The 25,318-nt window shown below is 42.3% G+C and overlaps 1 protein-coding gene across 2 annotated transcripts; it reads left to right on the forward strand.

The window, feature by feature from the left end:
* Positions 1–1,428: 1,428 nt before the first annotated feature.
* On the forward strand, positions 1,429–14,569 carry slitrk4 (SLIT and NTRK-like family, member 4). Of its 2 annotated transcripts, none has more exons than XM_086305328.1 (2): positions 1,429–2,818; positions 3,598–14,569. In XM_086305328.1, the coding sequence occupies exon 2, from the start codon at positions 3,640–3,642 to the stop codon at positions 6,175–6,177; it is 2,538 nt and encodes an 845-aa protein (XP_086161454.1). In that variant the 5' UTR covers positions 1,429–2,818; positions 3,598–3,639; the 3' UTR covers positions 6,178–14,569. The 2 variants fall into 2 exon arrangements, with proteins under 2 accessions (XP_086161454.1, XP_086161462.1); XM_086305336.1 differs by lacking the exon at positions 1,429–2,818 and adding an exon at positions 3,124–3,166.
* The last annotated feature ends 10,749 nt before the right edge of the window (positions 14,570–25,318 follow it).

A 25,318-nucleotide genomic window follows, 5' to 3' on the forward strand; every position in this document is an offset into this window, starting at 1 on the left:
CCCAGCATCTCTTTGGTGTTTGAAATATGATGCAATGATTTTGTTCTTGGCTTTGCTGTAGCGATTATTAATTATCCCAAATGCACGCAGGCTCATCCACCCAGTCAGTGTGGACAGGATGAATGTAAGAGCTGGGCATTTCCAGCCATTGCAGATGTGACATTATAAAATGCACTTCAGTGCAAAATGACACAAACAAAGCAACAAAATAATACTAGAGTTGTTCAGTGTTATGGTGCTGTACAGTCAGACAGGAAGGAAATCTCTGTACCTGCCTGTGTGCATGGATGTGATAGTATAATGACTGCATGTTGAATTTACTGCTTCATCATCATCAACCTTAAATGTAAACTGTTGTTAGCCTCTGCTGCCGTGCAGACGGGCTCACATCCAGACTTCCCGGCTTCCCTTTCTTCGGCCTGCTTTTATTTGTGCGTCACCTGGCCTCGCCACCTGTTGCAAGAGGAAACCAGAGGTGAGGCTTCCGGTGAGCCCAAACGCTGTCAGGTTTCAGGTTGGACTCCCCCTCCAGTGTCAGCTGAGGAGCCAGGACTCATGATAAGATAGATAGAAGAATAATAATAGCAAGAATGTATAAAAATTTATCTGTATAAGGAGGGGGCTAACTTACCTCCTCTTGTGTCCTCCTCTAATCTGCTTCATCGAGCTCCTTCTTCCATGTTCTCCCACAAACATGCACAATAAACTTGAGCTCCTGACTGACTGATTCTCCATCACCATCTCCGTTTTTGTCTCTCTTCCAGCCCGCCTGACTGCAGCGCTCCTGAATAATAACCCCATCTCCCTCTCTCGCTCGCTTTCTCTCCCTCCTGTTTAAAATGCTGCTCACAGGCGCGCTCCCGTGCCGGGTTTTAAGCACACACACATCCCCCTCTCTCTCTCTCTCTCTCTCTCCACACGGACCTCGGGGACGCGCTCGGTCCGTGTTGCGCAGGTCCGGCCCGCTGTGACTCTTTCGCAGTGCTGCTTTTATTTTCTTAACGGCGCCAAGTCCACCCGCATGCGCGCACACTCCCTTCCTCCGTCTCCATCAGCGCTTTGATCTTGACCCCCCTCCCCCCCCCCCCCCCCCCCCCCCCCACCCCACGAGCTCACACAGGGTAGGAAATAAAAACAGGTGAAGCCTCCTTTTATTACATTTAAGAATAGAAAAATAATAAAACAAAAAATCTGAATCTGCTCGTAAATATTGAGCAAATGCAGCTGTTGCAGTGTTCGCTCACCCTAATGGATCTGGTTCAAGGTCTGGAGTATCTTTTTTCTCTTTTCGGTCTATGTGAGCGAGCCCCCCTCCTCCTCCTCCCTCCCTCCCTCCCTCCCTCCCTCTCTCTCTCTCTCCCTCTCCCTCCTCCCTCCTCCCTCCCTCCCCATCTCTGCATTCTCCTCTTTTTAGTCGTGTGGGAAGCTCCGTGAATGCGGCTGCAGAAGGAGCCAGCATACTTATGCGCCTGACACGGATACTGTTCTGTCTTTACAGGAGGGAGAGAAACACAAGCTTGCTTTTCTCCGGTGTGACACCCCTCCCCCCTCCTCTGCCATTTATTCCACCTGGATATTTTTTGTGTTTTTCCCAAAGAGAGGATTACTTAAAAAATTATCAAGTCCATTTTGATTCTTTTTTTCTCCCTTCCCTTCTTTGGACCTATGAAAGAGCGAATGTGCGGACTTTCGAGCGCCTCACTTGCACCACAGCGGACTAAAGGCTGAATAACTGCATTATTCATTTTTACGCACCGGTTTCTCTTGTCCTCACTCGTCTCTCTGGTTTCTCTCCGTTTTTCTTTCTTTCTCCTTTTGTTCTCGGAAAGGAGCTTCAATATTCTTCTTCTTTATTACAGGGGGAAAGAAACAAACAAAAAAGCATAAGAACTGATTCCCTCCCACTTGGATGAGACTGAAATAATCTCTTCTCCATTCCACTGCAAACAAAGTGAAGAGAACCACCAACAGTTTTTTGGGGGGTGGAGGGATTAGCGCTGCACGGATGGAGAATAACCTCGTGACAAAAGCAACCTGATGGGGGCATTTTGGCCGCTTCTGCCCTCTGGAGCTTTATCCCCGTGCGCAACTTCGCTGGAAACGAACCAGTATTTATTCATTGGCCCTTCGGAGGGTTGCTCAGCCGAGCTGTAGCCAGACGCACAGTGCTGGCCATCATCATCATCATCCCCTCTCCCTCCCCATTTTCTACTCATTGCTACTCCTCTTTCTCTCGATCAGTTCCCCGCCTTTAAATAAAAACTCCAAGAATGATGGACTTATTCCACCGTACTGGTGTCCGCCTTGCGCCCCTTTTCACGCCTTGGAGTCGCCGGACGCGCCGTGAAGATCTCTGAAAGCCATCTGCCTCCCCCCACCCCCCACCCCCTCTTTCTATTTCCCCTCTTTCTACCTTCTTCTACCTTTCCCCCACTCCCTCTCTATCTCCCCTGCACCCAAATGAACGTTTTCCCATGGAGGTAGTACGGCCACTTTGGGGACCGAACGAGCAGCGGGGAGATTTTTCCAAGCAAGAGGAGCCCGTCAGTAAGAGGCGCATCGGGTGAAATCGGACCTCCCTCCTTCTTCGCCTCTCCTCCTCTCCCTCCTCTGTTTCTCCATCTCCGCCTCGCACCTCCACCTCTCCGGTTTGCTCGGCTCCCTACATGGGGCTATAGAGGACTGGGGGGAGACCTTGTTGCGCCCCTATAACTGTCGGCTTCTGCTGGGCAGACTGTTTGCACGGCTCCATCCATGTCTCACCAATGCTGCCCCGTGTCTCCAGAGGGAGCCGCATTCATCACCACCACAGCTTTGGGTAAGTCCAATTTATTTAAATTCAGTCCCATAAAAAAGATCTCTCAGATTTCGTCATGTGGAATTTCTTCTTGTGTCACAGCTGCTATAAATGGGTGCAGCTTAAACCCCTCTCAGTGTGTCAGTAATGGGCACAGTTCCAATTCTTTTTCTTCTCTTTGCTGTGTGCTATTCGCTGGTATTGGAGGTGCTGGCTCCAAATTAGACCTCCCCTAGAAAAGGGAACTGCAGCCATTTGACTTTGATTATGTTGAATCTGAGAGGCACAAAACAGAGTTGTGCTGATGTCTGCGTCTTGCTTTGGGTGTCAGAATAAGATGCATAGACGTGCAGTATTTCAGGGGTTTGGGTAAGTCCAGAGCATGTGCTACTTTTTCCTGCAGTACTGAATAACCTCCATCCAACATTTCAGGCTATCCAGGATTTGGAGGCATGACTGTGTGTCAGTAACAGAGATACGCAGTTCATAGATTCTGATGAAATAGTGGGATCATTGCAAATGTGCATTATTAGCATCGTGGCTGGAATTTATTTCATACACTGAGAGTAATGTTTTCTTTTTTGTACTTTAAATATAAATCGAGTTAAATATTAAAATTGCAATGCAGTCAATCTCAAATATGAATTTTGATGGTGTGTGTGTGTGTGTGTGTGTGTGTGTGTGTGTGTGTGTGTGTGTGTGTGTGCGTGTGCATATCTGGTTTTGTGTGCATGTATGTACGCCTGCGTGTGTGGATGTTTGTGCATGCGCCTGTCTCTCTTTTCTTTTTCTTTCCAAAGGTTACTAAATGGTTTTCTGGGGGAGGATTTCTAACCGGCGAAATGCTGCTCGTACTCCTGCTGGCAGCCTTTTCTTCTTCTATCTCCGGCTCTCTCGCCTCCTCCCTCTCCTCCCCCTCAATGTCGAACGGACCCCCGATGGCAGACCCGTCCGCCCCGGACTTGCTGGCCGAGACCTGCGTCGCCTGCTCCTGCATGTCGGTGGAAAACGTGCTGTACGTCAACTGCGAGGAGATCACCGTCTATCGACCCACACAGCTCATCCCTCCGGCCTCGTCCCTCTACCACCTTAACTTCCAGAACAACTTTCTGATCATACTCTACCCAAACTCTTTCCTCAACTTCACCCACGCTGTCTCGCTGCACCTGGGGAACAATAAACTGCAGAACATTGAAGGTGGAGCCTTCATGGGGATGAGTGCGTTGAAACAGCTGCATCTGAACAGCAACGAGTTAAAGGTGCTGCGTGCGGACACTTTCTTAGGCATAGAAAACTTGGAATACCTTCAGGCTGACTACAACTTAATACAATACATTGAGAAGGGAGCCTTTAACAAACTGCACAAACTCAAAGTGCTGATCCTGAATGACAACCTCATACAGGCACTCCCCGACAACATATTTCGCTTTGCCTCACTCACACATCTGGATATAAGGGGCAACAGGATCCAGAAACTTCCCTATTTGGGTGTTCTGGAGCACATTGGACGCATTGTAGAGCTGCAGCTGGACGACAACCCCTGGAACTGTACCTGTGACCTAGCACCTCTCAAAGCGTGGCTTGAAAACATGCCCTATAATATTTTTATTGGCGAGGCCATATGTGAAACGCCAAGTGACTTGTACGGGAGGCTCCTGAAAGAAACCAACAAACAGGAGCTTTGTCCCATGGGAACAGGAAGTGAATTTGATGTTAGGATGCCACCTGCACAGCCCTCCAAAACGCCCCCAAGTACTGTGGCTCCCATAGCCACGAAAACGCCAAAAACCACAGACTCATCAAAGTTTTATGGCAATGGGATTGTGGCTGGAAGGAATAACCAGATTGTTTCCTTTCAGTTGTGTCCACAGCCCTGCAGCTGCAAAGCCCACCCTTCTGACTTTGGCATTAGCGTCAGCTGTCAGGAGAGGAATATTAAAAATCTAGCTGATCTCGTTCCCAAACCCCCAAATGCCAAGAAGCTTCACCTGAGTGGGAATTACATCCGTGACATCAATCCGAGTGATTTCCAAGGTTTTGAGGGCTTAGATCTGCTGCATCTTGGCAGCAATCAGATTGTCACAGTCCAGAAAGGTGTGTTTGCTAACCTCACTAACCTGAGGAGACTGTACTTAAACGGAAACATGCTTGAACAGTTGCACCCAGAGATGTTTTTGGGCCTCACAAACCTGCAGTACTTATATTTGGAATACAATGCCATAAAGGAAATCTTAGCAGGTACGTTTGATTCCATGCCAAACCTTCAACTCCTGTATCTCAACAACAACGTTCTGCGGAGTCTTCCTGCTTATGTGTTTGCGGGGATCCCATTAGCCAGACTCAATCTGAAAAACAACCACTTCATGACCCTGCCAGTGAGCGGTGTCTTGGACCAGCTGAGGTCACTGACCCAAATAGACCTGGAAGGGAACCCGTGGGAGTGCTCGTGCGATCTGGTTGCCCTCAAACTCTGGCTGCAGAAGCTGAGTGATGGAGTGGCTGCCAAAGAGGTGAAATGTGCCTCCCCTGTGCAGTTCGCCAACATTGAACTGCGCCTCTTAAAAAATGAGATCCTGTGTCCTCGGATGGCGAGGCCGCCCTTTATTCAGACTGGCGCCACCCCTGTTTTGACATCAGTGTCGCCTGCTGGAGTTGGCAAAGCACCACCGGGAGGGCCCGTGCCTCTTTCAATTATGATCCTTAGCATCCTCGTAGTGCTGATCCTGACTGTGTTTGTGGCCTTTTGCCTTTTAGTCTTTGTCCTGAGGCGGAATAAAAAACCGGTGGGCAGGCAGGAGGGGCTGGGGAACCAGGAGTGCGGCTCAATGTCTTTGCAGCTTCGCCGCCACAGCCACAAATCCGGCAAAAAAGGTTCTATCCCCGGCGATGACTTGGGAGGCGAGACCTTCATCCCTCAGACTATCGAGCACATCGGCAAGAGCCACACCTGTGGGATCGGTCGCTCCTCAGACTTGGATGCCGGCTTCAAATTTGCAGACTCGCAGAGGCAGAAGATCATCCTGCGGAACAGCGCAGACAAGGAGAAAGACATGCTTTCCACTCTGGAGCGCAACAAACGCCTCAGCACCATTGACGAACTCGAGGAGTTTCTCCCCAACCGAGAGCCAAGCATGTTCATCCACAACTTCCTGGACAGCAAAAGAGATTTCAACAGTATAGGGATGGGCGGATATGAAATCCGCTACCCAGAGAAAACGCTGGATAAAAAGATGAAGAAGTCGTCGCTGATAGGCGGGAACCACAGTAAGATCGTAGTGGAGCAGAGGAAAAGTGAGTATTACGAGCTGAAAGCCAAGCTCCAAGGAACACCTGATTACCTGCAGGTGCTCGAGGAGCAGACTGCACTGAGTAAAATGTAGGGACTGTTGTGTTTGATCTGTGCATTGATTACACACACTTCTACAGTATGAAGTCAGCAACATGCAGGCAGACAGACAGCCGAACACATTTCTCTGGCTCTTTGTCCTCTCGAGACACACACACGTCATTCAAACCTTCAGATCTCTCACCCTCTGCCTTCATTTCCCTCTCTGCAGCCACACACACACACACACACACACACACGCACACACACACACACACACACACACACACACACACACACACACACACATACACCTACACACATACACGCACACACACACACAGACACACACACACACAAAGCAAAAAAAGTGCCTTCTGGAAATCCTTAATGACCACTGCAGAGATGGACAAAATGGCTCCACACTACAAGGCTATTAGTAGAATAAGCGTGGATGTATTTCACAGTAAAAGACCTTCTGGATTATCAGCCACTCACACGTACGAATCCTGCAAACTTACCATAGGACACCCTTAAAAAAGCAACCAGACATAGTATCTTTTGCTGCTACTGAAATGGGTACTTATCTTCTTCGTATTTTTTTGTTGTTCTTGTTGTTGTTCTTTTTCTTTTACTGTATTTTTTTCCAACCAAATCAAAGGGTCTTGAAACAGTGCTTGAGAATATACCTCGCTGGCTTCAGCCCGTTTTTTAAAAAAAGAAAAAGAGGGAGCGCTGGTTGTTCTTTTTGCTCTGGAACGAATCATGTCTCCTTCTACTGGGATGAGATTAACAGAATCAGTGACTCAATGGATGCTACTTTGCTTTATTCTATTTTATTTTGTTTTTATTTGACCTTTTTTGTGTTGCTGGGATATCTATTTGATCTTGTGGATGCTCTCCGGAGTTGGCTGCAGACTCTCTGCCATCTTGTGTGGATTACACAGCAGTAGCAGTACACCTGCTCTTTGCCGGGAGGCTAAACAGCTCCTGTTTTCCATTCGTGGGAATTGGAGGCACCGCAAAACTCTTTTGGGGGAATGATTTCATGACTTGTTTTCTTTGTGTAAAGAGCCATGTTAAATATAGTGTCTTCTGAATGGAGTTGTGTTTCTCTTTAAAAATTCCTACTTACAGTAACTGTATGTTTTGGGTGAAATCTAATGGCACATACACTGTCAGAGGACGTTTCTGAAAAATGAAAAGAAAAAACAAAACAAAACCCAATGATTAAAAAAAGGAAAAAAAGAAAAAAAAAGAAATTACAAAGCTGCTTGCCATGTAAGCGTAACCTGGAATTTATTTTGTAAGTCTTACATTATTTGTATCTGTGGGACTGGTTTGTAAATTACAAAGAAAGACACACACACACTCATACTGTACGACGGAGCATCATCAACATCAAGAGACTTCATTGCCAGATTGTCCAACAAACCGCTAATATAATTCAATCGGTGACCCGCCTCCCTGTCAGCTCTCAATTCGTAGAAAAAGAATGAAAATTTAACAACATAGTTAATTTATTTTTCTATGCAGGGTTATTTAAAGAGTTATTGGTATTATTTAAGAAGAATAATACGCAAAGAGTGGAAAGGACTTGATAGTGTGCTGCATCTGAGCTAATTCAGTCGATTCAAGGGTTTCTGTTTCTCTCGGTCTGCTGAGGAGCGCCTGCCGGATGAAAGGTTGTGAAATGTGATCTGTGATGTTTCCTTTTTCTTGTGTCGCACGATGAGCAAGAGGCCTGATAGAGTCTGTGACGTTTCCAGCAGTTTCCTTATTCTTATATCTCCCACAGTATCTTGTAAAAGGTTTCTTATTAACATTATGCAACCAAAATAAATGTGCATTAAACTCGATATGCTTCTGGAATTGTTGGACCTGGGAGGAAAAAGGGAGGGAAAGCGAGGGCAAACCGATCGAGGCTCTAAATTGTCGGATCTGGGCCGAACCGTATCGGAAAAACAACCATGTGCAATATTAGCTCAGTCTCCGTTTTGTTTTTAATTTATTTAGTTTGAGATGATATTGTCAGGACAAGTTCTATTTCAAAATTCTTTATTCAACTTAACTCTATCCGGTCCTTATTTAAAAAGTATTGTTAAGTTAAAATTATGAGTGTTTATTGACATTACAAATGAATAGAATGTATCTTGAAAAGTATAATAAATACAATTTTCTATCAGTCATAAATCTCCTGTATATTGGTTAATTTTCTCATGTATAATCATGTTGAAATCAAGGTATTAAAATCAGCACCTCTTTGCACCGTGTCCCCCCTATTTCTTTTAAGCTCGTACATCCTCGTCGTTCTTCGAGGCTGCTTAACTTTCAAGCTTCTGCAAACCCTGCCATTAGCATTTTTTCCTTTCACAGCACACGGTGCAGCGTCTGACAGCTCAGTGTTGGACAAACTAAAGCTGACAGAACGCTGTTCTTGTTTTGTTCGTGTACAAACACTGGCTGCCCTTCAAGCATAATATATAATTGTTTAGTTGCTTAGAAAACTGCCTCTGCAACTTGGGAAAGTCTTGTTTTTTACCCCGAAGGCCATGAACCAGTTCGTGCTTTTCAAGGGAACAGTTTAAGCAACTAAAACCAAGCCAAAATAAAGTCTCCAGCGTGGAAAACTTCATACAAATATGCACATGTGCTGGTTTTTCCTATTTAGATCGCAAAATATTTTGTCCCAAACATCCCCAACTTTTTCTGTCCTTTCAGCTTTTAAGGCAGGTTTCTGAGAGAACACCTGACTTTTTGGTTTTTTTGGCAGGTGTCAAAGTTCCCTCTGTTTATAGACACCCATCAAACATTTATGCCGGTTTCATTTTAGGGTTAAAAATTCAGATTTCCTCTTTCTGTGTTAATCCAAGCTTTTGTGCTTTTGGGAAACCAAGTAGCAGAGAGTATGACTCATCCAGACGCCAGAGAATTGTCCTCATTAATTATTAATACCCATGGCAGTTATGAACTAAAAAAGGGATGTGGGGAGAGAGGTGAGAGATAGGAATGTGATATGTATAACCCTCCAAACTGTCTCCCCCATCCTTCCATCATTCTCCGTCTTTCTCATGTTTGTGATCACACTGCTCTGTAATAAAGCAGAAATATCATTTGGTGCTTAAAAAAAGGCACAAATTGGCTGGAGACGCAGCTTTTCAGTCCAAAACTTTACTGCAGTGACTTGGCTCTCGTGCAGGGTTCCTGGAAGGTCGGGTGGGGGGGTTCTCGAGGTGCCACAACACTAGAAAACGGTGAATTTCTATTGCTTTAATTTACCTCGCAAAAGATTAGCAGGACACAAATGCACGAAATCCTCACGAATGTTTATTTCTTTTTTCCTTTCTCTCCTTTCTGCTGTTATCATCCCACCTGCTGCAGAGACAGTTATGCAATTCTGTTCTGAATCCTAACTCTTAAAATCATCTCTGCTGTGCCTCACTGTGTATTTTTATCTGATGGGGTGGCTCTGCAAAAACTACGCCTTTCTGAGGGGAAGGATTTAAGGGGGAGACAGTTGGTAAAAACCCTGCTGGAAGACGTCTGTAGCATGCTTTAATATGGGGAATGGCCACAAGGGGCGCTCTAAGCTAAGAACACAGAAGTGAAATAGTGTGAGTGGACTTCAGGATCACTGATGTTTGAAGGCGTTTGGTTAAAAGAAACCACTGATGTTTTATTCTACTTGTACTCTTGCCTTATTATTATTTTTCTAAGATTTGAAGTGAACTGGGATTTCAGAGGCCCCACAACATGATGACTGTGCCTATTTATATGACCAGGAGTTAATAATAGGTGCAACCATCAGATAAATAATACTAATAAAAATGAGGAAGTAAAATAAAGTAATGCTTAAAAAAGCCCATATGTTCAGTGACTATTGATTATTCTGCATAATTATTATGCCACTGCATTCACAGTGATTTGCAGTCTGTGAGCAGCATCAAGATGATTAATCTCTTCACATCCACCACACAACACGCAGAGTGACAGATGTGAACCAGACACTAAGTCAAAACTAAGTGACCTGCTGGATGCTAAGAGGTTCACCCTCAGAGGTCCAAGGAGTCATTTTTCTATGTGCGTCAGAATATTTGTTATTTTTTTCCTGATTGAACAGAGTTGGAAAAACAGCTGCCTGAGCTTTAACTTGTGGTTGAAAAACAAACACCTCTAACTCTCACCGCAGTCTGAGTGTTTGTTTGTTTAAATCTTCAGCTGTTTCATTTCAAACTGTTTGGCTAACTACAGAGTCTCAAGCAAAAAGAGGACCTGTGTCACTATGCCTAAGAGCCACAACTACAAGTAGTGCACCAACAAAACCATATCAGCATCTTTTTGCCATTAAACATCTTAGAGTTTGTATGAGGATATAATTTATTCTGTGTCGACCAGAAAACTCTGAACCCTTTGTGCCGTTTAGCTAAAACTGCTAAACTGAGTTGCATTGTAAGGGCACAATTGGTGTTCTCCAACGACGCGTTTTGGCAGAACTTGAACGCAGCCTGAAGGTTTTGTTAGGATGCCAATTGTCAATCATTAAAATTCAATTCAATTCAATTCAATTCAATTCAATTCAATTTTATTTATATAGCGCCAAATCACAACAAAAGTCGCCTCAAGGCGCTTCATAGATACAGAGAAAAACCCAACAATCATATGACCCCCTATGAGCAAGCACTTTGGCGACAGTGGGAAGGAAAAACTCCCTGTTAACAGGAAGAAACCTCCGGCAGAACCAGGCTCAGGGAGGGGCGGGGCCATCTGCTGCGACCGGTTGGGGTGAGAGAAGGAAGACAGGATAAAGACATGCTGTGGAAGAGAGACAGAGGTTAATAACAGATATGATTCAATGCAGAGAGGTCTGTTAACACATAGTGAGTGAGAAAGGTGACTGGAAAGGAAAAACTCAGTGCATCATGGGAATCCCCCGGCAGCCTACGTCTATTGCAGCATAACTAAGGGAGGATTCAGGGTCACCTGGTCCAGCCCTATCTGCTTTAGCAAAAAGGAAAGTTTTAAGCCTAATCTTGAAAGTAGAGATAGTGTCTGTCTCCCGAATCCAAACTGGAAGCTGGTTCCACAGAAGAGGGGCCTGAAAACTGAAGGCTCTGCCTCCCATTCTACTTTTAAATACTCTAGGAACAACAAGTAGGCCTGCAGAGTGAGAGCGAAGTGCTCTAATAGGGTGATATGGTGCTACAAGGTCATTAAGATAAGATGGGGCCTGATTATTTAAGACCTTGTATGTGAGGAGCAGGATTTTGAATTGAATTCTGGATTTAACAGGAAGCCAATGAAGGGAAGCCAAAACAGGAGAAATATGCTCTCTCTTTCTAGTCCCTGTCAGCACTCTTGCTGCAGCATTTTGGATTAGCTGAAGGCTTTTCAGTGAGTTTTTTGGACATCCTGATAATAATGAATTGCAGTTGTCCAGCCTGGAAGTAATAAATGCTTGAACTAGTTTTTCAGCGTCACTCTGAGACAGGATATTTCTAATTTTAGAGATGTTGCGCAAATGGAAGAACGCAGTCTTACATATTTGTTTAATATGTGCATTGAAGGACATGTCCTGGTCAAAAATGACTCCAAGGCTCCTCACAGCATTACTGGAGGCCAAGGTAATGCCATCCAGGGTAAGAATCTGGTTAGATACCATATTTCTAAGCTTTTCAGGGCCTAGTACAATAACCTCAGTTTGATCTGAATTAAGAAGCAGAAAGTTAGCGGCCATCCAGGTCTTTATGTCTTTAAGACATTCCTGCAGTTTAACTAATTGGTGTGTGTTATCTGGCTTCATGGACAGATAGAGCTGGGTGTCATCTGCATAGCAGTGAAAATGTATGCTATGTCTTCTAATGATACTGCCTAAGGGAAGCATGTATAATGTAAACAGAATTGGTCCTAGCACTGAACCCTGTGGAACTCCATAAGGTTCCACAGGGTTCAGTGATCACCTGTCTTGGTTCCTTTTTTTTTAACAGCGTCTAACCAAATAAATACAGCCTTACAGGGGGGTTAATGTCTGAGACGGCTACGTGTTGGCTTCCGTTGTTGTCTGTGCCTAAAGTGTGCTCTCTCACGTCCCTGTGGGGTTTTTAGTTTGTCTATACATCACTGAGACATTGTGTTAATGTAAATGATCTGTTGTAGATCCGAATTTCATCGCCGAGTCTCATTACTTCACCTTTTTTCATTCTTCTTATTTAAAAATGAGCACGAACACACATTTCACATTAGTATATTAATAGCCCGTGTAGAAATCTATTTCCTGCAGTGTAAATTTGCATATCGTAAAACAAATGTCTGCCCTCCCTTTCTTATTTGTTCCAAGCTTTCCTTATGCATCTTGTGGCAACAGAAGAGAAGAATTAAGCTACATCAGTTTTTCACTGCACCAGTCGGCTTCTCATGGATCATTTTAAACAGAAGTGATGAACCAAATGCTTCTTGGTTTGGAAGCAATAAAACTTTTCTTGTTTACAAATTTGAGCTGCTAGTTTTGAACCACTTTAACCCGTCTTATTTAAATTCTTGAATAATTGTATTTTGTTCATATTGGGTGAAATATTTCAAGATCAAATGGAAATATTTGATTTTCCTTTATCATCTGATAACCATAATTCTTATAGGTTATAATGCTAATTATCATATTCTAAGGTTTTATACTTGGAGGATCACCAGTGTGGGTTTAAAACATCATTTTCCCTCACATGTACATCCTGTACTGTGCTTCCTTTTGCGTTTGGCTGACATGCATCTTTAATGACGTATGCTCGGGTTATTTTGTCAATGTGCTGTTTAATATTTTCACTCGTCATAATTAACTGTGTTCAAGTTGAGATATAATCTGGAACTGGAAATAATAACCCCGATGTAGTGATGTCATGTGGATCATCAGGGTTGGGGAAAGACTTTGAGGGATGGATTGTGAAACACACACCAGGGAACCCATCAGGTCTTCTCGTGACGTAGCCTTCTCAGGGCAGCAGCCAGTTTTTAGGGCCTGCAGGTGTCATCAGCAGATATTCAGGGAAGAGATCGCTCACTGTCCTCTGATCATTATGAATTTAGACACATTTGCAAAGATCATGATTTGATTTTGAGATTGTGTTTTTACCAGATACAGCCCATTTTTGCTTTTATTGGCTATTTTTCTACATGCAATCTAAATATGCACCAACACAGGAAGCTGGTTGAAAGTGCGTATATAAACTAGGTTAGGTTTTGAGCTGTCAGTGGAGCCACTGAAAATGTATCCAAAAGATACATGACACAAAGAGTCCACTGCGTATAGCTCTACATATTTATAATCTGATGTCTGTTTGTAGAGATTACAAAGACTTATATTCACTTGACAATGCGGGTGTTGCAAAAATCATTATGGAGTTTGAGTGTGAGAGAGTCAGTATCTGTGTGTACTGATATTTCTTTGGCTGCTTGAATTCCATCAAAATGCAGTGCTAAATACTGCAGACTGATTTACATTAGCTTGTCCTACATTACATGTACGTAGTATTGCATCTGTATCTGTATCACAGTAATGAATGCAGACTTGACTTTTGTTAGGGAAAATATTCTAAAACACTTCTTCAGTAAAGACTCAGAGAAGAGAAACACACAGAACTTCTTGCTAGCAAGGGCAGCCTCCAGACTGAGACTCGCACTAAGAAACTGCCCCAATCTTTATTTATACTTCAGTAGGTGTGTGTGTGTGTGTGTGTGTGTGTGTGTGTGTGTGTGTGTGTGTGTGTGTGTGTCCTGCTGATCAAAGGGTCATGAGAGCACAAAAGGTACATCCTTGGTCAGGAAAGGGGGTAGTCTCCCCCACCCTAGATAACATGGTGAGGAAGTCCAGCAGTTCATCTATATGTAAAGAAGCACTTAAACTAAAACAGACATAGCTACGTTAATCCTGCTGTAAAACAATAAAACAAGGTACGAGCTCTCATGCTCCCAGACGTGGGGGTGCATTCCTGTGATGCACCCCAAGCCTGCAGCCTGTTAGAGATCACACACAATTAATTATATGCCTCTAAGTATACATGGTTGAATATTTTCTAATACAAATAACTAGATCTTATAACTTAGATCATCCAACCATAGGCTCCTAGCACAACCTAGGACTCGAATGAAGTCGAGAGGCGACCGGGCCTTTGCATCCGTGGCACCCAGACTCTGGAATAACCTCCCCGTTCATATTCGCACTGCCGAGTCTATCCAGTCTTTTAAATTACATCTTAAAACTTATTTTTTTACTTTGGCTTTTGATTCTGTCTAGTTGGCTGTTTTAGCTTGTTGCGTTGTTACCTATTGTTTGTTGTCCTCTTCTATTGTTTGTTTTAACTGTCTCATGTTTTTATTGACTGTGAAGCACTATGGTCAACACTGTTGTTTTTAATATGTGCTATATAAATAAATTTTGATTTGATTTGATTTGAACTACATGCAGTATTCTACCATATGCAAACTTATATCACTAAAAGATTATACTGACTACTAAATACAATTTTCCATTGACAACTTTGATTGGCTGATAGATTTTTAAATTAAAAGGACTTCGTGCCATTAGAGGTTTGGACAGGATATTTAATACACGCCTTCAAAATAAAAATATGTGCTTTCTTTTTCTACATCTGTGAAATTGTGCCAGTGGTTTGATTATAAAGGACCAATTAAATTTTCCAAAAAAATAATTCTAAAATCCTATGAAATTATCTACATTTCAATCCAAACCCTCCCGTCACTACTGTAGTTTGCACTAAAGTGTATTTGCTGTAATTATTTTGTCTTTGACACGTTATTATGCTGTGGGGGCGCATTTGTAGCTGCGGTGGCTCATGTCTGCTGAATGCCAACAATGTTCTTAGGAATGGTACCCGGACATTTTTGGCATCCGCCACAGTCAGGCGGCCATTTGAGAAGGAATGAAAAGGGATGGTATCTCCCTGGTTACTGCAAATTACTCAACGCATCCCCTATGAGAGGAAAACAATGGCTGCCCTCCCCACCAGCTGCCTCATTAAACAGAGACAAATCCACCAGTGCTGCTCTGCTCTGGCTGCTTGGCTGCCATTTTCACACCACTTATTCACAGAAGCCAGTCACCTGTCTGTGGAGGCCATCGCAGGCAAAAGTGTGAAAAGCAAAGCTGGATTCGGAATATTTCGTGCGTGTGCCCTCCTGTTTTTACACAGAGGGATGTGAGTGTCTCATTGGCCCCTGGGGTCTCGAACCTAAAGCAACAAAGTGCAAACTTTCATCTCAGCCACAGCGCGTTTGCACTAAGCAGCGTGTGATATTTGTGCACCGTCGCACCCTTTTACTATATAACAGTGACAATTATAGCTTTAATTTAATGCATCCACGTATTAAAGAGCAGCGCTCTATTGGCTCTGCGGGGCCTATTTAGCCTCCACATCATTAAATTAATCCCATTTCTCATTTAAACTCATTTGGATACAACTTTTTTTTGCCAAGCTTTTGTCTAGAAAGGAGAATGAGTTCCTGACCAAACTGAGACGTCCACCTTGTGAAAAAGTGACACTCACTCTCCAAAAATAATTGAGTCACCTAAAGCAAAACTCTCTTTAGTGATGCTATTACCACCTGTGTCTGAGGCTAACACATTTCTACTCTCATTTGCTGTTTGAGTGCTGAAGCTTTAAATGTCTTGAGGTCGTTTGGTTTACACACTGTGTGTATTCTCTTCTGTCAAACAGACACTACAGTGTCCACTTTTAATGCAGTGATGATGAGTTCCATTGATGAAGGGTTGTCATACATGAATAAGAAGTTGAAGCCCAATTTCAACTTGTGCATAAATTGTAATTGTGATGTAAAAGTGCCACTGCTATATGTATTGAGCCACAAGTCTGCCAAAAGTTTATTGACATGTGTGTAGTTTTTATTTCAAGCGAGTGTTCGATATTCCCAGAAATCCCAGGAAAGAGGAATAATCTGTAAGAAACACTGTTATTTTGGAGGAAGACGTCAGGCTGCAGGTAGACTTACACTGTGTGTCAGACTCATTCTACACAAAACATATACTGAGTTACTGAAAAAGAAACATAATCACTGGTGTTGGTAGTAAAGCGTCCCCAGCACTTCACTGCATCTGATTATTACATTAGATTTCCCACATTTAGTGTTTTAGTGGTGGTGGAGAGCACGTTGGTCCTCCAGGTTCATACAGGTTCAGATCTGGTGACCAGTTCACTCGATTCGCATAATTTTCATCTTCATCAATCTACTGAGTGACCCCTCATGCCCTCTGGATGAGGTATTATCATCCTGGAAGACACTGCTCCCATGAGGATAGATGTTTCTCCTCCAAGACAAAGGTGACCACTCAGAACAAATTGCTATTGATTTGTAGTGACCCTCTCCTCTCAGGGTACAAGTGGACCCAAGGCGTTGCCAGCAAAATGCCCCCAAACAGCATCACGCTGCCAGCAGCTCCCCTCACTGTACTGTCCAGGTTTTTCCTGTACGTCCATTCATCTGTACAAATAAGTGAAAGTCCTTTTAAAAATGATATAAAGGGTATGAAACCAAGAAATTCCAATGCATACACTAGTGCTGAAGTTAATGAAGGCAAACTGCAATAAAAGACACCTCTAAAGTATTTATCGTTTGCAGTACCTCCTGTTCTGTTTGTGCAAATGACCTAAATCAGGAGATCAGGCTGTGAGTTAAGTTTAACAAAAGACAAACTTTTGTTTGTCCTTTCAAGCAGCTGCTGAAGCTTTTTTCATCACCATTAACAATTTGTCAAAAAATCTGCTTTAGAGCTGTACTCATTTCCTTTGTGAATTCATCACTGCTTTGCTCTATTTTGTTTTACATCCGGTTGCACTTTGCAGAAACGAGATGCTGTCAGCAGTAAGAAACTTCGGCAGGCATCACAAATCAGCTTTAGCCTACTAAACTAATAATTCATGAAGTTACGAATATTGTATCTGCAAGTCCCTCGTCTTAGTTACATAGACTCTAAATACTTATATGATATAACATGATCTATAATGTAGCTTCACATGAATGAATCTGATAATTAAATAAAAGTTTTTCTTAGTAAGCGTAACAATGTAAGAAAATGTTGATTTAGCTTTTCGGAAATAATGAATTATTGAGTCTAAAGATGGGAGTTACACATCAGCTCATTTAAGCTTTGGGTGTCATTAAAGCTCCTGTAATTTGACAGATGAGCCCTCAAAGTCATTGTTAAACCAAGTCATGTTAGCAGGCGAACAACCCGCGTGCATCAGCTGTAAGCTGTGATTAATGTGCTGTTGTTTCCTCTGGGTACAAACCCACACCTGTCTCTATTTTATAACATTGATCTATGACAGATCAATGAAGGCAAGGGAACAATTGCAGGCAAGTAGAGGAGACATGCTTAGACGTCGGGACTGCCTCTCGAGGTTACACGCTGGTCTGTGAGTGTGTCGGACTTTTGTTTTCAGCTGACGTCCCAGGGGAGCACATCAGAGGCTTTCCTTTTCCTATTAAGCCTGTACGATCAATAGCTCATCTCATCACGTAGCCCGAGCCCCCACCAACATTCAGCAAAGAAATAATTAATGTTTGAAAAAAATGTGTGAAGTAAAAGATGTACCGTTTCTTTGCTTGTTATCACTGCTGGTCCAACAACATCTGACACTACAGCCATGTTTTCTATGAGTGTTTCTATTTGTTGTTGTTTATGTTGCTAATGCATCTGTTTTCTTAGTTTCTCTTTTTATTTCTGAAAAGCACAAACTACAGCAACATTTCTATTGACTGCAGCACCGAGCGTCTCCTGGGATGCCGCCTTAAACTGTGTGTAGTTATAGCCGCAATCATCCTTCTTCCTTTCCCCAAGCCTGCCCATCAGCCCTGTTTGCCTGGTTCTGTCCATCCATCGTCTCATCTGCCCGTCTTTTCTCTTTGCTGTACCTGAGCAGAATTATGATTCATAGCCTTCTCAGATACATTGTGATTGATTGGGCTTTCCAGCTAACTAATGAATTGGCCCCTCAAGGACATGTAGAGGGCCAGCTTTGGTAATAATGTGGACTCTGCTGAAGGCAGCTCACAGGCTCCTGACACCACAGGTTTCTAAACACTACAGTGTTTATTTGGATTTGGCTTTTGCAGGGGCTTTGTTAGGCTTTCATTTTTAAATAGCTTCTAATAGCCTTTTGCATTTTGTCTTATAGTGGCATGCTGCTGTAAAATTATGTTGTGTGTGTGTGATTATATGGCAAACAACTTATTAAACAGGTGTCAGTTCAGTATTTCTATAATCCTTAAAATGCTGGGTTTTCCCTGTTAAATGTATGCTCACTGTGAAAGATGTAGGTGGTAGCTCACAGTGATGAACCTGCACCATGTTTTCACCCAACTTCAGTTCCCATCAGCTCTGCATCTTTGCTTTCTCATTGTTTAAGTTCTGAGGTCAATCATGTTGCCGTAAACGACCTACACGGCACCAAAGAGCTGACGTATATGGTGGTTAACCACAAGATAATCCAAAGGAGCTCAATAGATGTCAATAGTGGAGTCAAAAACCTAACTGCACATAATCTGCTTAGTAATGATGACAATGTGGTCACCTCAGCAGTTGTTGCCCTTGTGTGGTATGTTGGGTAGAGTAGTGGTGCAGTGGTTAGCTGTGTCAGCTTACAGCACCAGGGTTCTGGGTTTCAGATCAGGCCTGTCTGTGTGACTGAATGTTCTCCTTTTGCTGCAAAGTCCAAAGACACGTATGTTGAAAGTCTTGTTCAATATTTTGGGTTTTTTTTTCAGCTGATAGCAGTTTAATAACGATTTAGCTGTTAGGTACCTCGTTTTGTATTCCCTGAATGATTATAGATGATAGGTTTTTACCTACTGTTAACTTATGCTGTTCAAAATACCATCCAGTCACCAGGCATATCTGTCTTTCTCACATAATTGTTACACTTACCTTCCAGATCAAGCAAATGTTAATATGAGGCAAAGATAACCAAAGAAAATACAAAATGCAGCTTTTGAAAGAGGATTTTATTTATTGGGAGAGAAAAAGCTCCCCAACTCCATTAAGCCCTGTGTGAAAAGGTAACTGCCCCCCCCCCCCTTAGTAACTTGTGAACTAACTGTGATTAACTGCATTTTTTACAAAGCTCACTATGAGTAGCTGCGCATGGAGCCGGTTACTGCTCAATCTGCTGAATTAAAAACAAAACAAACAAACAAAAAACAAAAAGTTACCTACCCCCCACTCCCCCACCCCCTCCCCAAAAGCAACACATTACACCGTGATCTAACGTAGCTAACAGGAAGAAAACTCATTGACAGCAATCAGTCCTGAAAGCATTTCAAAGTTTCTAAGGGGCTCAGGAAAGGAGTGAACAGTGTTGATCCTGCTCAAACCAAAATCAGGGTTTCAGTGATTCAAGTTCCAAACTGAAATCCAATTGAAATGCTTTACATGACCCTACGGAGACAGTAAAAATCCTCCAACGTTGTGAAAGTCTCTTTGACAGCAATCAGTTATTATAGGAGGCTTTTAACAAAATACATAGAGCAAGGTAGGCTTGGACTGCTTTTTCCCTTATCAAATGAAATAATAATAATTTAAAACCATATTGTGTATTACTGTTATCGATTTCTAATGTTATTTTTATTTAACCAAATTTTTTGACAATCAAAATAAGAAATCAGGAAGAGGCCAAACCTTTAAAACGCTTTAACAACAATAGATTTCTACACAGACGTAACGTAAAAGCTACAGTGTTGCCAACCTTTTGGTGTCCATCCATTACTGTGCTGAACATGTTACACAACAGTCACCTCTGGAAATCATCACAGTGTTTCATGCATTTATCATTTGGTTTGATGTGTTGAAATCACTTGTTGAGTGCAAACTGAAGCAGCACCTGCTGTGATGAGAGTGGGAATAAAAATACTGACTAAATGCATTTCAGCCATTTTAACAGTGCTTTCACTGTAAAGGCTGCAGACAGCCAAACACGCTCAGACAGCTGTGTAGAAACACTGATTCATCACATGCAAAAAGAGGAATTTAATAAGATTTTCTTTACTTTTTAGACGTCTTTCAACTTGAGAGTTATACATGATTTGTGTTAATTACAGTTCAGTATATTGTGTTACTGTATCTGTAAAGTCACCACCTATACCTGAACAAGTGTTTCTAAATGAAACTGAAAGGTCAGCAGGACCTTAAGACTCAAACACGTCTCCTTTGTCTCCACAGCAATAAAAGGAAGCAGACAACACAGAGACAAACAGAAAATACAAATATCTATTAGAAGATGCAAATATAACCCACGTGAAGTTTGTGCAGAGGTGAAAAGTTTGAGTTCTCAGGACAGAAAGAGACCGAACAGCTGGAGACAAAATGTTCTTTAACTTTGAGATATTGAAGCTTCTTTCTTTGAAATAAAACATGAAAACATTTCATCACGCTTCATGTTCAAATGTGCAGACTATAAACAACATGTTCATCATACTGAATTAATAACACAAGTAAATGTAGATGTTAGAAGTTCAGCTTTGCTCTGGTTAGTAGGTTCACGTCAGGTTAAACTGACTTATGCTCGCTAACTGACAACATACGAGGTTTAGAGTCAGCTTTAACCTGAGGAACAGCGTCTTCAACATCCCGCAGACATTTTGCTGCATTATCAGCTTACCCTTTGTTTCATAACAACCTTATTTCCATTTTATTTTAAATGAAGACGGTTCAGTGTAAATAGGGCTGCGTCCTGAGTATGCACGGGACTGCGAGACCGAGTACAGCTCTGATGTCACCATTAAATCTGTGGATGAAATGACTGTGATGGACATGATTGTGGATGGTGACGGCTCTGCAGAGACCAGATCAGCCATCTGACACAATGGTGCCAGATCACAACTGTGCCCTCACTGTCAACATACCATGGAGCCGATTGTGGATTTCAGGCGGCCTCATTGACATCGACAGAGCCCCAGTTGAGCTGGTCAGCAATTTTAAGTTTCTTGGTGTGACCATCACAGAGGACCTCAGATGGTCCACACACACCAACAGCAAGGTTAGGAAGGCCCAGGTCTTTGAATGCTCCACTGACAGCATCCTGCTGTGCCGCGTCTGGTACAGAAGCTGCACCATAGATCAACCCAGTGAGGGAAGCAGAGAGTATCAGGGGAGGTGAGTTTCCCATCCTTCCAGCAGAAATGCGAGCTTGGACGCAGTGCCGAGTCCAACACATCAGACACTCAGCACCCAAACCACAACCTGTTCCAGGCCCGTGAGAACTCCCAGCCTGGGAAACACTATAAATATGTCCCCAGCAGGATCCAAGACAGTTATTTTCCACCTGCTCTCAGGTTGCTGAACAAATTATGACCTGTTTAATTATTTATTATTATTATTATTTTACCCACTTTTTGCTTTTGTAAAACTGTAAATCTGAATCTAAATCTATATCCAAAATAAAGTGCTCCATGGCTCCGACATGAGTGAATATTTTTCTCTTTAAAAGGAGAGCCACTCTTCCTCCTTCAAAATAAGACTCTGGTCCTACACACATGTAACCTTCAGCTGGGTTGTGTTGCATAGTTGACACTTGTAAATGCCGTGTAAGGAATAGATGCAAAATACTGAACTAACAACTAGTAGCCGCTTAAACTGACCATTAATTACAACATGAAATAAGTGTCCCTACAGTATATCAGCTGTAGGTGCATAAATGAGCAGCTACTTTGTTCATCGTTTTGTTGGAACAGTTCCTAAATATTTTATATATTATAATATAATACTTTATTTATTATAAATTGTCACTTAGAGTAATGCTCTCATTAAACATGTGAGCCTATTAATCATGACTTAATTCATTATATAAAAGCATTACTTCTCCTTAATGTGTCACTTCAAAACATGAATAGTTAAGTATTTGCTAATACTTTACTAATGCTTAACAGTGTGCAGTTCTCATAAAGTGTTAGTGAGTGTAAGCCATCAGTCCATACAAAATGGATGTTTCCTTTCTGTTTAAAGCCTTTTCATTTGGGTTTTTCAAGGACGTGACGATGCTATTAGAGGTCGACCTTAATGCTAACCCTAACCTATAGGTTAAAGAAGAGGGTGTGAAAATGAATCGCTGTGTTGTGATTTTTGGTGTGACTGATAGCATCTGTCTGCAATGAGATATTATATTTCCCAGCTTCTGAATTCTAATAAATGTCGAAGGAAATTGAGTGAGTCAATCTGGGTTTAAAGTCTTTATCAGGACACCTCAGCAGGGAGCAAACCTGTGAACACTGTGCCACAGATCGCTGTGCTCTGAAGCCTGCAGCGCTGCACACTTCTGTTGTTTATTCAGCTCCAGCTTTGGGATGATGTTGAGTGCGGCTTTCATAACCCTCAGTTTGCCTTTTAAGTCACAAGATGTGTCTTGCATGGTGTAATGTGTCTCAGAAAACAGTCAAAACTAGTTTGACAGTGTAGCTACACAGAGTGTACAATTAGCCTGTGGCACCGCTGTTTGTTCAGTCTGATACATTCAAAACGCAGCCGATGGCTCGGATCTAACTGGGAGCTTTATTAGACATGTAAGCTGCTGGTTTGCATGGGATGATGGAATGTTCTCCCACTTTGTGTGTGTGTGTCCATACTTTGGGATTTAGCATGTATAGCTCAGTTGGCAACATCATTTCTGTTCTTTGTAGCATTGTGACCCAGAAAAAAAGTGTAATAAGACCAACATGTGTGTGTGTGTGTGCAACCACAGTGTTTCCTTACCTGCAGTGCTTTCATGTTCTCATATTACCAGTTCTCTATCTCTTATCTCTCTCTTCAACAGCTCTCTTTCCCCCCCCCCCCTTTCTCTCGCTCTTGCCAAGCCAGCCGGTGTTGACGAAGCACTAGCTGTTGAAAGAGAATGACTGTGTGTGTGTGTGCTGTTGACAGAGCTGAGAGATTTAATTGACACCCACAGAGAGAATTATACAAGCTTCCAAATGCTCTCTCTGTGTCTGTTTAATATTTTGCTGCATCTATGCGCATGAGTGTGTCCTAATTCCCACCCATGACCGCAGTGCACGGGGGCTCTGGGGTGAGTGGAGGCTCTTCCTTCCCTCTGTTTTATAGACAGGTCGCATTTGTGTTTCTTCTCTCCTCCTCTTCTCCAGCACTCCCATTTCTTTCGCTCTTTCCTTCCATCATTCATTCTCATTCATGCCTGATTCTCTTGTCTTCTTTCTCTGAGCAGTTCATCCTTTGTGACGTATAATAAACTTCTTTAATCTGTTGTCTTTTTTGTTGTTTACAACATGCTTCAGTCCAAATGTGGGGAATTACAACACATCCTGCAAGTTGTTATCTTCCTGTTTTCTGTCCTTTGTGATTTCATATGTGCGTGCATTCATTGTAAGAGTGTGTTACTATGGTTTGGAGTTACTTCCTTTGGCTTTGTATGTATCATATTTTATCAGGATGAGTATTTTTTTCCAGAAAATTAAATAAATATATTGTGCAATAAATGTTTAACCAATAAATTGCATAAAATGCTGTTTGTAGCAAAAATGACACAAATTATAACTCCAAGAAGCAAATTTATATTCAATTTAAAAATAAAATTAGTCAGAAGGTTCAATAAACACTCCAGTTTCAAAAAAATTATTATTTTTTTTTTTTTTTGCAGTTAATGGTTCCTACTTTAAAGGTTTAAAGAGAAAAATGAAGGTTGGTGTAAAACAACTAATAAGACCGAATAAAACACTGAGTTACAAAACATAACATAAACATTTAAAATGCGTTGAAAGTTTGTTCAGCTAATCTAATCAATATTTGTATATCAACTTACAGAAATGCATGCGTGAGTGTGTTTCCTCAGATAAAGTCAAACACAGGGCCGTGCAGAGATGTTTAAAGGGGCGGGTGCTCAAAGTTAAAAAGGGGCACATTGAACCAGGCTGAATAACAACTACACACATTCATCAAGAATCTAATATGGGATCGCATCATAGTATATCACTGTTGTGAGGTGGTGACAAGGCAAAGCAAACGTAACCTGTGTTTGACCTGATTGGTACAATGTTGCTGTTGGGGGGTTTCTGGTGCTGCTGCTGCTGAATGTGCTGGAGGGCAGGGCTGATCTGAGACTGTAGACATTAAAAAGTTCATAAGAGAGATGGGAGCTGATTAAACAAGTGTCATGAGATAATAACAAAATGCGCTTGGAACTACACTCAACAAAAATATAAACGCAACACCTTTGTTACTGCTCCCATTCCCCATGGGATGGACGTAGAGACCTAAAATTCATTCCAGATACACAATATAACCATCCCTCCCAAACAGTGGTCACAAATCAGTCCAAATGTGTGGTAGTGGGCACATCTGCTATATTGAGATAATCCATCCCACCTCACAGGTGTGCCACATCAGGATGCTGATCTGACATCATGAGTAGTGCACAGGTGTACCTCAGACTGCCCACAACAAAAGGCCACCCTGGAATGTGCAGTTTTGTCAGAGTGTATAAGGCAACAAAAAAACTGTGCGAAATAAACTCGGCTCTGCCTGTGAATCACTCTTTGCTTCTGTTCCTCCTTCATCCCCTTATCTCATCTATCACTCTCCCCTTGCTGTCCATCTGAGAACAAGGCACAAACTGCTATTGCAATAAACTATTATTTAGTTATCCACACTCAGCAACTGTTGCTCTTAACCTACAATAAAATGATGATAAAATGTTATAGAAGCAAAACATTCCTGGAATACCTCTCCAACATCTGGTACGTGTGTCATTACCTGCGCTCTTTGTAATCCAGCTGCTGAGGGATTTAGTAGCCTCACACAGCTCCGACTGTTTCCTCCTTGTGTCCTTACCAGGTATGTCTGGACAATGTTATATAATGAGTAATAATTTAAAACATCTATACACATAAAACACACACAAGCACGTACACACAGTGACATTTTAGACCTTCTTCAGAATACTGTATATACTATGGCCACAAGTTTCCATCATGTTGCTGATCCAGAATCCTTCCCTTATTATTTATTACTAGAGCTACAATAATAAAGCAATGAGAAAAAAGTAATAAATATGAAATAATGTATTTATGATGATTCCATTTGTTTCACTATCCACTCTGTGCAGGCAGAAAGTTTATTAAATGTTTAAACTGCAGAGATACAAGAATTTTACTGCTGTAAAATCAGCATT

Source organism: Aulonocara sp. 'chitande type north' Nkhata Bay, linkage group LG2 (genome assembly GCF_057382095.1).
Source record: "Aulonocara sp. 'chitande type north' Nkhata Bay isolate Kocher_YH1m ecotype deep benthic linkage group LG2, A_spYH_male_GT1.1, whole genome shotgun sequence".
In the NCBI taxonomy this organism is placed as follows: domain Eukaryota; kingdom Metazoa; phylum Chordata; class Actinopteri; order Cichliformes; family Cichlidae; genus Aulonocara; species Aulonocara sp. 'chitande type north' Nkhata Bay.

Bases quoted from the DNA above. Each gene is read 5' to 3' on its own strand.
- slitrk4 (XM_086305328.1), top strand. From the start codon at position 3,640: ATGCTGCTCGTACTCCTGCTGGCAGCCTTTTCTTCTTCTATCTCCGGC.